Genomic DNA, 13762 nt, shown 5'->3' on the forward strand with positions numbered 1-13762 from the left:
GACGGACATGACGAATCTATAAGGGTTCCGTTTTTTGCCATTTGGCTACGGAACCCTAAAAATCAAACCAAATCAAATCCAAATGAACGTAATTTTGGAATCTTTCGCTTGCTCGGGTATCAATATTAGCACGAGCGGTTAAACAACAACTTTGCCCCCTTGTAAAACAAATAACTATTGAAGTTCTTTCCTGTCCTTAAGAAATACCTATAGGCATATAAAATGAATAAAAACAGTGCGGTATTTCTATAGACATAATTTATTTAATCATAATCACAAAACATCGATAAGCTCAATTTATTTTATTAAATATTATTATGAACTACAATACAACGTTGTCTTCGGTTATCGCGATGGTTACTTATGAAATAAAACTAGAAATGGATTAGGTATATGACGTATAATTCTATAACACAATACATCCTGACGTTTAGGCAAACGACCAGACGGATCACCCTGATGGAAAGCGATTACCGCCGCCCATGGACACTTGCAACACCAGAGAGGTTGTAAGTGCGTTGCCGGCCTATAAGATGGGAGTACGCTCTTTTCTTGAAGGTTTGAAGGTCGTATGGGTCCGGAAATACCGCAGGCAAAAATATGTTTCACAAAGGAACAGTCGCCATCAGATATATCGGAGCGGCCGAGGTGTTCACAAATATCTGAACAGGCCCTCTAACGCATTGACATTAGAGGCGTGCTCAGATATTTGTGGACACCTTGGCCGGTCTGATATATTTGCTGGCGACTGAACAAGCAAGTCATAGACTGTGAGACCCTTGTGTTGCATGACGTTGACCATTCTTAGTATAAACATAATAAAATAAAATAAAAGGCTTTATTTCAGGCAGTATTAGCTTTCAATTCCATATCAATTTAAATGTATTTTTAACCGACTTCAAAAAAGGAGGAGGTTCTCAATTCGACTGTTTTTTTTTAATGTATGTTACTCGATATCTCCGAGAACGAACGGGTATAACCCCGATATGGTCCCGTTGGCACCAAGTCGGGGCCTGATGATGGGATCTTGGAGAAATCGAGGGAACTCTTCAAATGTTATAGGTACATGTATGGCGCTTTTGATAATATTTGAAGTCGGTTTTATTTTTTGTTAAAAAGTTTTTTAATGTAATGCATGTTAATTATAAGATGTAATGTTTTGAAAAGTTGTGTCGCGCCGAGCATCTTGCCTTCGGATAACCTCCTACAATTTAGGAGGGAATTGAATCTTCTCGGCAATCTCGGGTCAGAGGTGTAGGGTTAGAGCCGGCGTATGTTTATCGCGTAGTTTTATCTCTACTTTATCTAATATTATACTTGAGTTGGGAGCCTATACATGAAAAGTACGCAATTATAGTTTAGTATAAGAAATCTTTATTCAACCATTACCGTCGACGAGTAGAAAAAAATCATTATTCGCTATCTAATCCGCTTCTATAGTTTTATTTTACAATAAAAAACAATACAACAGTGAAATAAAGACTCCGGTAGAAGTACTATACAAAACCAAACGATATATCATAAGTATATAGGTACCTCAAAATAAACCACCAGGCATACGGCTGTTTGCCACCGACGTAGTATAAAAAAAAAAACACAACCCTAAAAAATATAGTATAATTATAATATAATTTTTAGAGTAAGTCGTACTAACACTGTATGGACCAAGGTCTGAAATAAATGATTTTTTTTTTATATATATATTTTTTTTTATTCGAAAGATTATCCACTTAAACTGTTTTTTTTATACATACACTTTTACAGTGATATAGACCCAGTTACTATTTCTGTGTTGCTTTCAAGTTATCACAGCCAAACATTCACACGATGCCTTGTTTTATTTCTTTAAAAATAATGTGTCCCCCCCTCTAACTTGGGTACAAAAAATATGGAGAGAATCGTAAAACAAAAGCTTAGTAACTTTCAATGAAAACTATAGTGAACATGATCGGTCCATCTGTTTTTAAGTCATTGCAAAAAGCCTTCCCTTCTCAGTAAAAAGTCTTCTCTTCTTAGAAAAAAGTCTTCTTTTCTTAGTAAAAAGTCTTCTCTTCTTAGAAAAAAGTCTTCTTTTCTTAGTAAAAAGTCTTCTCTTCTTAGAAAAAAGTCTTCTCTTCTTAGTAAAAAGAAAACAAAGTGCTGCGAAGGTACTCCCTTATGCTTGTAATGTACATGATACTTAGTAATAGCCCCCGTTTGGCCTATTCTGACAGAATGGTAACTACGGAACCCTACACTGAGCATGGCCCAACATAGGCGATTTTCAAATCTGTTATTTAAGCTTCTTCTTCAGTCGGTCCCTCAATGCTGAGGATCGTGAGTCGTGACATCATGTCCTTCTGTTGAAGATCTAATTCCTCCATAGGCTTCTATTCCTTGCCAGGCGCATGTCCTCGTGCAGTTTTAATTGCATAGGTGCAGTGATTTGAGCACACCATCTAGTAGGGGGAGGGCCCTGGGATTTAACCTTTTGAACGCCAGGCCTATCGCACGCGGCGCGTCATCGTGAACCTTGTCGGTACGCATGAAGGTTGATATTGGGCTGTAGCCGCGCACGTCATATGACGTCTTTGGCGGTCAAAAGGTTAAGCTTAAAATTGTTGTATTGTAAGCCAAGCTAGAGACAAATGGACCAAGCTGCGTACGAAAAGTTTTTTGAAAAAAAAAAAACAATTTTGATACAAGTTATTATCGCTGACTGTAATTTTCTTTCCACAGTCAACTAGTACTTATAGAGACAATTCTAACAAACTCAAACATAATTAGGTTGCGTTGTTTTATCAGAGTTCCTATGGCCATCTGTCTCCATCAGATCATCCAATTTACATATGTTTGCAAATTTTCAGCTTCATCGGAAACCGGAAAGTGGGTCAAATTTAATTTGCAAGATTTGATCCGTACATACATAGTCAACCCGTACATACATTGCAAGGTAAATAAAAGCTTGTAAAAAACAAGGCCCTTTTGAGTTCACGATTACAATATGTTTTCAGTAAGGGTTGCTACTCAGATATAATTTAATTTCCATTGAATTACTGTAAGAAAATCATTTTAACTTAAAATAAATAAAACTTAGCGTAATATATCATGTTTTCTACACTGACTTCATAAAAAGCTTATAATTATGAATATTTATTACTAACACATCCTACATTTAGCTACATTTTTTAAACATTTACTTTTAACACGATAGATTATTTCATATAGTAGGTAATAAATATTTAATTTCATTAATTAACACATACATAAACAGATATATGCGAAATATTGTAAAGAATCTCAAATTTGTGCAGCTTAATCAAATTATTATTTATTCACACGATTGTGCCAAAGCATAATTAATTTTTGTAATAAATATTTATAAAAATACTTTCATACAAAAATATTCAGTTTATTAATGTTTCTTAAAACAACTAAAGCGGAAAGGACTTTAAATCGTCATACATTTTTAGTCGTAATTGGGATGCTAAGAAATAAATAATATAAATAAATATTATAGGGACATTCTTGCACAGATTGACTAAGTCCCACGGTAAAGAAGGCTTGTGTTGTGGGTACTCAGACAACGATATATTATGTATGATTCAGCAACAAATTTCTGTGCTCATCACACAAATAAATGCCCGTACCGGGATTCGAACCCAGGAACATCGAATAATATATAAATGACAACCGGGCTAACAATAAGGTTTTTTACCATTTGTCACCATGCCTGTCACGTTCTAACAAGCATGTAAGTGCGAAAGAGACGCATGACATGACAAGTGATAACAATACCACTGGAGCTAATATGTAAATATATAAATGACAATTTTATTTTTTGTCACCAAATTTTATATTTATCACAAAAATATAAATTCTGCTTTAATTTACCCAAAGTTAAATATGTTTAAGGTTTAAAGTTTAGGTAGTTTTTATATTATATCTGGGAGACCGAGCTTTGCTCGGACTACCTATAAAAACGCAAAAATGTGCTTTCCCTCAGATTTCGATTTTTCGCCCCCGAAAACAAACCCCCACATAGCAAACTTCATCGAAAATATCGAAATCCTTAGAGCTGTTTCAGAGATCATCGATATATATAATTATATATATTATTAATAAATTTATCGATTTCTTTGTCAACCTCATGTTTTAAAGCCTCAACAGAGTTCCACTTTAAAATTTCATGATTATAATTAAAACGAACGTTTGCGATACATTAACATTGAATCATATTTATCCGATGTAATGTTTAAGATTTCATGCAAGGCTCGGGGCACAGCAGTTGCGCGGAGTTGCGGCTCTGCTCGACGCGGAGGACTTCATATGTGCGCTGGACCATCAGGAGGATCATCGAGTACACGCCTGGAAGACGAGAAAGATTACTGTCTATGTGAAAATGCTGTACACTATAACAAAGGGGGGTGGGCTAATTGGCCTATTTGACTAATAAGGGCAAGCGATATATCACCGGATAAGTTATTATAAGTTGTAATACTTTTACTATGGCAGGTACTCCCAAATTTTTTAGTGAAAAAAGTTATCACCAGGAACAGTACTGTGAGTTGAAACGTACTGACTATATATTTTTTTACGATACTAAATTCCTGTGTCGCAGATCATGAAAGTTTTGCTATCGTCGATGATTTTGTGTCCCAATATTTTAGTTTTTTATTCGTTTTCTAATATATTTTTTGTGTCATAATTTTTTTTTAAAACAGAGTTTTGACAATCTCGCCATACAAAAAAATGGAGTATATAAGAAAACCTTTCCGATGGTATGTCGCTTATTCGTATTGGTTCATGGGCCAGTGTCCATACAAACCTCCTTTATAATTATTACTAGCTTGTGTCCGCGACTTCGTCTGCGTGGAATGATGGTGACATTGATGTGCCCGGTTATTTTATGCAATAAACGCAGCGTTGAACACGATGCGTTTTCCGCAGACCCATTTTACTGATGTAAAATATCATCTTCCTCGCGTTGTCCCGAAATTTTGCCACGGCTCATAGGAGCCTGGGGTCCACTTGGAAACTAATCCCAAGAGTTGGCTTAGACGCTACTTTTTATTTTACGAAAGCGACTGCCATCTCATCTTCCAACCCAGAGGGTAAACTAGGCCTTATTGGGATTAGTCCTGTATCCTCGCGATATTTTCCTTCAACGAAAGGGACTGGTAAATATCTAATTATTATTTCGCACTAGATCTGACAGGTCATTAAAAATAAACAAATTACGTAATAGACCCCACAATGGACAGTAGAACGGTCCAGGTTCGGGCCGAGGCATCCAACACTTCGTTTTCCACAGAAAGCATCACATGATCACCGAGCTCGATCCTGGTTCCAAATGTTCATCTTCAGATATCCAGAGTACTTACCGCAAGAAATGAGGCTGATGGAACCCACAATGATCTCCTCCTTGAGCCAGTATTACAGAACAGTCCCGGTCATCATAAGGATAGTCACTACCACACCGTAGACCAGGTAAGCCTTTACGATCCCTAGGGACCTCTGTGAATGGGTCCTTAGTCCCTAAGTGTAAAGGTACTCATACTTACCGCAAGAAATCAGGATGACAGAACCTACAACAATTTCTTCCATGAGCCAGAAGTATAGGACAGCTCTAGCCATCATGAGGATGGTTACCACCACAACGTAGACCAGGTAAGCCTTCACGAACCCTAGGAACCTCTGTAAATGGGTCCTAAGTCCTAAGTGTGAAGACAACACCAGTACTTACCACAAGAAATGAGGATGATGGAACCTACAATAATTTCCTCCATGAGCCAGGAGTACAGGACAGCTCCGGCCATCATGAGAATGGTCACCACCACGCCATACACCAGGTAAGCCTTCACGAAACCTGGGCGCCTCTGTAAGTGACATTTAAATTGTTAATATTTACGACAGATTATTTGTACGTTTTTAAAAGAGTAAATAAAGTTATTCATATACACCGAGCACCATAAGTTTTTAAGAAGTTGCATAATATATCTACCTACTCAAGGAATTCGAAGCCTACTGCCATGACTGGGGTGGCCTAGTGGTTATAAGCGTCTGCCTCAAATACAGAAGACGCTGGTCCGATCTCAGCCCTGATTACTGGAGGCCTTGGTAAATTTTTCTTTTGAATAAATTCAAGCTTTTTACTTTTAAAGAGTGCTTATGGCAGTAGAGCTAATGTATGTATGTATGGTAACCTTGGTTTCTCGGTTCGGTTGTTAAAATCATAGTCGGGTGAAAATAACAATAATTTGATTACACGTGACTTCATGATAATTGTAATTGTAATACGTAATTAACTTTTTTTTTTTAATTTTTCTCCAGTCTAAGCAATTTCAATTGCAAGTAGAGATGATTCGCAGAGAGATTTTATTTCAATATAACAATGTAATTTAAGTTGATGCGACTGGAAACATATTTCCAGTGCAGTAATAATCGTCGGGCGGCACCCGAGTAGTTAAAACCCTCAAAAATTCCCTCATCTACCATGATTACCTTGTTAGTCCCATAGCACAGGAACACAGAGAAAATAAAGGACACCACATTGCAAACGAAGAAAAACAGCAAGGCCGCCATAGCCGCAGTGTAGTCGACCATCCTCTGGTTATAAACTTTGTCTCCCATAGACATGCGGACGGTCTCCGGGTCGCGGTCCCAGAACTGGTTTAAGGTCTCGTCTCCCGTGACGGACCCGTACCAGGTGTTGACGGTGGCGAAGGCCACGGTCCCGAAGCCGGATATGACCTGGAAATTTTTGAAGGGTTATTAGAAACTAGACTCTCACTCGTTAGTGACAGGGAGCAGGGGTCAGCTGAACAGGAGGTTAGTAAAGCAAGGAATCCCTTCCCTTAAGCTATTGGCGTTATCAACTGCCCCCTGGCCTGTTTTAGCCATTTGCAAACGTATCATTAAAAATACATAGTATCGGCAGGAGAGTTGAGGTGAAAAACTGTATTGAATGAATGAATGTGACTTAAGTACACGATATGAAGCTAAAACAATAAAATAAAAACCTTGAAGATTTTTTTGGTCCATCTTGCAGTTGGCGGTTCAACTTGCTATCGGTATGAACAAATGAATCATACTAATTCAAATTCGCGCTGTTATTACGTACATGATTTTGTTTATTTTGTTTTGTGCGTGACTTCAACTCCAAAGCCCATAACTAAACAGTGTTGTGTTACGGAATTTGAGTCATAGTATTTAAAACGACGCTTTATTAGACCTGGGTGTGCCTGTCTGGAACATTACTGTAGGTCAATTAGATTGACACGTTAATAGTCAATTTCAACTAGAGACGTTTTCGAGTGGTTCCTCTCATCAATTATTTTACTTACTTATTAAAATATGTGCCCGATGATAATATAAAAAAAACCGGCCAAGTACGAGCATTATTTATGAAAATGGCAAAAAATTTGTTTGTTGTATGGGAGCCCCCCTTAAATGTTTATTTTATTATGTTTTTAGTATTTGTTGTTATAGCGGCAGCAGAAATACATAATATGTAGAAATTTCAACTCGCTAACTATCACGGTTCATGAGATACAGCCTGGTGACAGATGGACGGATGGACGGACGGACGGACAGCGAAGTCTCAGTAATAGGGTCCCGTTTGACCCTTTGGGAACGGAACCCTAAAAAGTACCTACTTAATACTTTTTTGACATTCATTTTGATACAAACTGTTATCGATGACTGTACATTTCTTTTTACAGGCAACTAGTACTCATGAAGAAAATTCTAACAAACCCAAACACATATAATTTGCGTTGTTCTATCACAGAGTTCCTATGGCCACCTGTCTCTATCATCAGATCAGCTCGATGGTACCATAATATTATACTGTCATCCAATTTACATATGCATACAAATTTTCAGCTTTATTGGAAACCGGGAAGTGGGTCAAAATTTGACTTGTGAGATTGGATTACAGACAGATAACGGGACAGATGAAGCTAAAACGAAAGCTTGTAAAATGTACTTACAGAGCTAAACACTGCGAAAATGAAGGTGGCCGTTTCTACGGGGACGCAACAGCACTTCGCGTGTCTCATCATGGCGCTGGAAAAGAATTAGCAAAAATAAAGTTAATTGGTACCTACATACATAGTTCATTTAAATAAAAACATTGTGTTGTGTATTTATAAGGGTGATGGGCCAGCATTGTTAACTAGAGAGAGAGAGAGAGAGAGAGAGATAGAGAGAGAATAAATATGCTCCAATAGTTTTTACGATGATATAGGTACTTAATACTTTTGAATTGGAAATTTCCTCCTCTTTAATAATACTCTCTAAAACAGTTTCATTTGCGGAAAGTAATATAATGGCAAACATTACGTAAAAAAATACATACTAAAATTAAAACTATAAATAGCAAAATTTGCCCCAAATCGCCGTCTCTGGCAGCGTGCCCAGAAGGCTGGTAGCATTGCCATGTTGTATGGCAATGCTGATCCGCAATGTCTGACTGCCTGACGTATGAGACGCGCTGCGCGCAGACCAGTGTCAGGCGACCTACACAAAGAGGCGGGTAAAGGCTGACGTAAAGTCCCAATCCTCTGGTCACGCGTCAATTACACTAACCTGCGGCTGCATTCTTTGAATACCCTGTGGCGCTTTCCCCCCAGGGCCCCAGAGTCCCAACCCCAAACGGTTCAAATAAACCATTACTTATGGTTGCATACTTGCACCGCTTGAAGAGCTCGGCATTGGCAACCAAGCCAGCCTTCACTGCGGTGCCATGGAGATGGGATAGCGCCAGAGACTCCCAGACCAATGGTCGTCCCATCTTAATATAAGTGCATCTTTAAACTGCTTAGGGGAAAGATATACAATGGGGATATATTGGGGTCGGTGGGTATTTGTGTTCCGCGCTCTTATGTGGCGCGCCGTCAGCCCGGGCTGCTGGCCGCGCCGCGCGGGCGCACCAAGTTGCTGCGCGAGGCGCCTATGATGCGCGCCGTGCGTACCCTGAACATCATAGCCACGCATAAAGACCTATTTTCATGTACGATGACTACGATGAGTGAATTCACAAAAGTAGCTGTATTAACTCTTTGTTATATTGAATAGGTAGTATGTAGGTTAAAAATTTAGTTGTTAGATATAGGTCTTGTTTTTTTGTTTGTTTGTATATTAATTTGTTGCTACATTATCGCATTGGGTTCAGCCTGTAATGATAATTGTGTGTGGAAATAAAATAAAATAAATAAGGTATAGTAGTGATGGTCATACTCAATAATTTTATTATTTAAAATTTCGAATTTTGGATAAATAATGTAGCAAAGTAAGCACGTTATATGGTAATTTAAGCCAAAATAAACTTTAGTAATAAATTAACAATACGTTCACATAAGTCCACAATTCTGTGATTTTCAGACGCATGGATTATTATCATTTTTTCATTAATCAGACAGGCAGAAAGATTGAAAATACTAGTCCAATATTTCATACAGATTTTTAATAATTATCTCATATTTTCACTTGACAACACATTTTATTTTCAGTTAAATGTTTCTTTTTGATTAATAAAAAAAATATATATACCTAAGTAATACAATTAACTAAACTAAAACTACTATATAAAACTAAAAATCTAAATCTAAAATGGGCCCCCGTGGCAAGGTACCGAGGATGCTGGCAGCATTTCCTCGCTGGATCGCTATGGCTCTCATATTTTTATTTAAAAATTAATTAAAGGGCATGTCATTTTTCACGTCATTTTATATGGAAATTTTTTATTTATAAATTAATTAAAGGGCATGTCATTTTTCACGTCATTTCAAATTATCGATTTAAAATGAGAGTGTAACCTCAATTGTATGGTTATAGGCTAGGTTCAGTGGGCCTAGCCAAGTGCCAATAATTTGCGCCGTAGCGAACGAAACGGTAATCTCTCTATCACGCGTGGTTTTTATTTTTTACACTCCTCACTGTAAGTAAATGCACAATTATTTAACCTATAATAACAAACGCTTCGTGTGTTTTCTGAGACATAGGTACACTCACATGTAGGTAAACTTAAGCAATCAGTATGATGTAATATTGATACGAGTAGCTTATTATGCAGTAAACGATTGTTTAAATAAAATAAATAATGAAGAATTAATCTTGAAACGCGTTTAACCATTCCGTAGTCAACACTCGGCAGTCCACGTGTCTGTTTGTATTGTAAGCCCCTAGGGGTCAATATTAGGGCCCTTCATTTTCCTCATTTATATAAATGATTTGCCATACTTAGTGAGAGATCACCATGATATAGTACTGTTTGCTGACGATACCTCCCCCATTTTTAAAGTCAAAGGTCACGAAGATGCCGGCGATCATATAAACAGTTCTATATCAAAAGTAGTGCAATGATTCAATGTTAATAAGCTATTATTGAACGAGAAGAAAACCAAATATTTAAAGTTCGTCACTACAAATGTCAGAAATACACAAACGAATGACCGACTGTCACTATCAAAGACGAGGAACTAGAAATGATCAATAGTACAGTATTCCTAGGTTTGACATTAGATTCCACGCTGCAATGGGGCCCTCACATCCTCGCAGGTAAACTCAATTCTGCAGCATTTGCAGTATGCAAAATGCGTCATTTAACGGACGAAAAACAGCTAGATTGGTGTATTTTAGCTACTTTCATAGTGTCATGTCATACGGCAACTTGCTTTGGGGTAATGCTGCTGATATCAATGCCATTTTTGTACTGCACAAGCGCGCCATTCGTTCAATTTATAAAATGAATAAGTACCTAGTGAAGAATAAGTTTAAAGATATTAATATACTTGCTGTATACTGCCAATACATTTATGCAAATATTGTAAATGTTCATAAACATATTAATAATTTCAAGAGAAATTGTGACATACATAATATTAACACGAGAAACAAGGACAAGTTAGCAATACCAACCACACGGCTGCAAAAAATCAAAAATCCTTTTAAAGGTAATTGTGTACGATTTTACAATAAAGTGCCAAGTAGTATAACTAAACTTGACTGAACAAACAAACTAAGCTTAGTTGAAAACACGTAAATTCTATTTACTACTTTTTAGTTTCATTTGACAATCTTCAACATTATACCGTAGTTGGCATTTTTAGCTTTATTTTGAATCAATTTTGCTTTTGTTTAGCCTTATTTTTACCCTTTCGCGTCCCACTGTCCTAATACTAGTAAAATGACCTCCAATGAAAGTTAAATCATTATTCAAATGAAATAGAGTTGCTTTTGTTGTGTTTCGTTTGATTTTAAAATGAAATCAATTCAATTATTTTTTTCTAACACGTACCTCCCTTAAATCTTGTATGGGGGGTGGAGGGAGGGGGCTACAAGAATAGTTATTATTCTATTTTATTTAATGTGCCATTATTTTACTCAATTCAATTAAAACGTTATTTATTTGTTTTGGCATCTCTCAATCCATTAACCATTTATAAATAAAGACTGAAAAACAGATAATGTTTAGCCTATATTTCGCACACACACAACATTTCCAAGATCTTTCCAAGAAGTTTTCCAATTACGGTTTTCTAGAAACTCCTTTTTTCGGTATTACGCTGTCCCGACATTGTGTGAATATTTTCAATGTTATGCAACATTTCATTGCAACATTCATTCATGTTATTAATAGAAAGAGGAAAACTAAATTTGAACCCTAATTTTGTGTAAGTAAAACTCCGTATCAGCTAAAAAAATAAATACAATTTGAGGATACAGCAGCAATTTACAACTGCGTAAATGTCCTTTAAATTTAAAAGCTAACACATCTTTATTGTGATGCTGCATATATATTAGGTACCTACTATGTTTTTTCAATTTTTAGACTGCCTAACTGATGACGTTTCTGGAATCCAATACGCTCCGTTGATTTTTATTTAATTTTAAATCGTTCCAGGAGATGCTTTAAAATAATAACGGGTAAGGTATAGTCCTAAATATACCCAAAGGCACCAAATGTTTAGAATTAAAGGTCACTTACCTTCTATCCAACATTCTCGATTTAATAATAGCACTTCACGTGAATCTCAAATGCAGATTTTATATTCAATGTTGATTTTTGCGTTGGCACACAGCGCGCGGCAGGAGAATGCTAACGAATGTAAGTACGTAATAGCTACCAAAGCAAGGTGAATCCGCCTGGTGAGGGCGCCACTGTATTCTTTTCTAAACTCAACTCTATTCCTTCGTCTTTACTTAGTTGTACATTTTGCTGGCGTTTGACAGGACTGTCTCGTAATGGACGCCGCGAACAGATGTTTTGTGTTATTGTGTAGACGCGTTTTTGCATGACAACATGGCGTCGCGGACCGAAGTTTGCCGAATATATTCGGGTTTCCATCGGCTGTGTTCGCTTCGGACTCAATCAATATAGCAAAGCCTGGGAATGTCTGGGGCCGTTTTAATGGAATTTGAATCTTACAACACTAAGATAAGGTCTGTTATCTTTTGTTTAAGTATGTTGTTGACATTGCGTGAAGTTGTTTATGGGTAAAAAAAACTTGCTAGTCTCCGTTGTATGGAATAGTAGAGTACAGATAGGTTTTTCATGTTTCACATTTGTAATACGACGTCAGAGATCTTTTTGTTTACCAAGTGGTTTGGTATAGATCGTGTCATTCACGAAGACGCGTGTCTTGACTCATAATGACATGATATTAAAGACTAGATTTGATTTGCGCGCCATGGTGGAAGTCATGAACTATATAATATACCGGGTGTTTCCTGTAACACGGGCAAAGAATTAAACTATATATTGTACTCCTAAAACGATTTAACTTTTGATTAACAACTTTTAAAAATTATGAAATTTTAAGATTTTTTTTTATACAAATTGAACATTATTTTCATTGTACGCTGACATCAGTGTGTTTGCCGTTGCTTGTCACGTTTTAAACGTAACAAAATTCGCAATACATTGCGTCTTAGAATTAACTAAAATGTGTAATAAAAGTCATAGTTATAAAAGAGGCATTTTTGTTTTCTATAAGCCGTTTCTAAGTATTTAGTAGCCTATGTAAGCCTGCAACTCCAGGAGTTACGTGCGCGTTGCCGACCCTAACACCCTCGTTGAGCTCCGGCAACCTTACTCACCGGCAGGAACACAACACCATGAGTAGGGTCTAGTGTTATTTGGCTGCGGTTTTCTGTAAGGTAATGTATGTAGGTACTTCATCATTGTATGTAATAGTATGTAAGATCGCCTGTTGCTACCTTTATTTTGTATTGTAAATCCTGTTTACATTTGTTTTGTATGTGGTGCAATAAAGAATATTTACTTTGGTACTTACACATGTTTGAATTGTTATTTATTTATTTAATCTTTATTGCACAATACATGAAGGTACAAATGGCGGACTTAATACCTTAAGGCATTCTCTACCAGTGAACCAATGGGTTAAACCAGAATACACAGAACTTTGTTAACAGAGAATGAGTAATAATTTTCTAAAGAGGTGTTCAGTGTTCCCAAATACTTCGTGGTTGGGGTACTAAAACGGTCCCTGAGCTAAGACGGACAGACATGTATATGTCGGCGGCTGATCGTAAAGTTACTGTGTAATGTTTATTTGACGGTAGTCACATTAAGCCAATAGATAAGTGGGATAGGTTCGTCAGGTTGCCTCAGATGCCCGAAGGGCAAACTATTCAGAAATAGGAGCGACTCAGGGAACGAGGCAATTATCTTAACGTTTCACGATGTGCCTAGGAATTTCATGATCTGCCTGATTTTATGATCGGCCGCCGACATAGACATGGCGAAACTGTAAGG

General features: G+C 37.0%; 1 protein-coding gene across 1 annotated transcript; it reads right to left on the reverse strand.

Moving 5' to 3' along the window:
* Positions 1 to 243: 243 nt before the first annotated feature.
* On the reverse strand, positions 244 to 12307 carry LOC133525411 (uncharacterized). The gene is made up of 5 exons (XM_061861656.1): positions 11972 to 12307; positions 7974 to 8049; positions 6484 to 6732; positions 5726 to 5858; positions 244 to 4347 (listed from the first exon to the last, which is right to left on the reverse strand). The coding sequence occupies exons 1-5, from the start codon at positions 11983 to 11985 to the stop codon at positions 4235 to 4237; spliced, it is 585 nt and encodes a 194-aa protein (XP_061717640.1). The 5' UTR covers positions 11986 to 12307; the 3' UTR covers positions 244 to 4234.
* Between the last annotated feature and the right edge of the window lie 1455 nt (positions 12308 to 13762).

The sequence above is a fragment of the Cydia pomonella genome, chromosome 15 (genome assembly GCF_033807575.1).
Source record: "Cydia pomonella isolate Wapato2018A chromosome 15, ilCydPomo1, whole genome shotgun sequence".
In the NCBI taxonomy this organism is placed as follows: Eukaryota; Metazoa; Arthropoda; class Insecta; order Lepidoptera; family Tortricidae; genus Cydia; species Cydia pomonella.

Excerpts from the sequence above, each read along its gene's own strand:
- LOC133525411 (XM_061861656.1), bottom strand. Across the intron at positions 6,733-7,973 it reads TTTTCGCAGTGTTTAGCTCT|GTCATATCCGGCTTCGGGAC; the intron begins GTAAGTACATTT and ends AAAAATTTCCAG. Across the intron at positions 4,348-5,725 it reads CATCATCCTCATTTCTTGTG|GCGTGTACTCGATGATCCTC; the intron begins GTAAGTACTGGT and ends CTCGTCTTCCAG.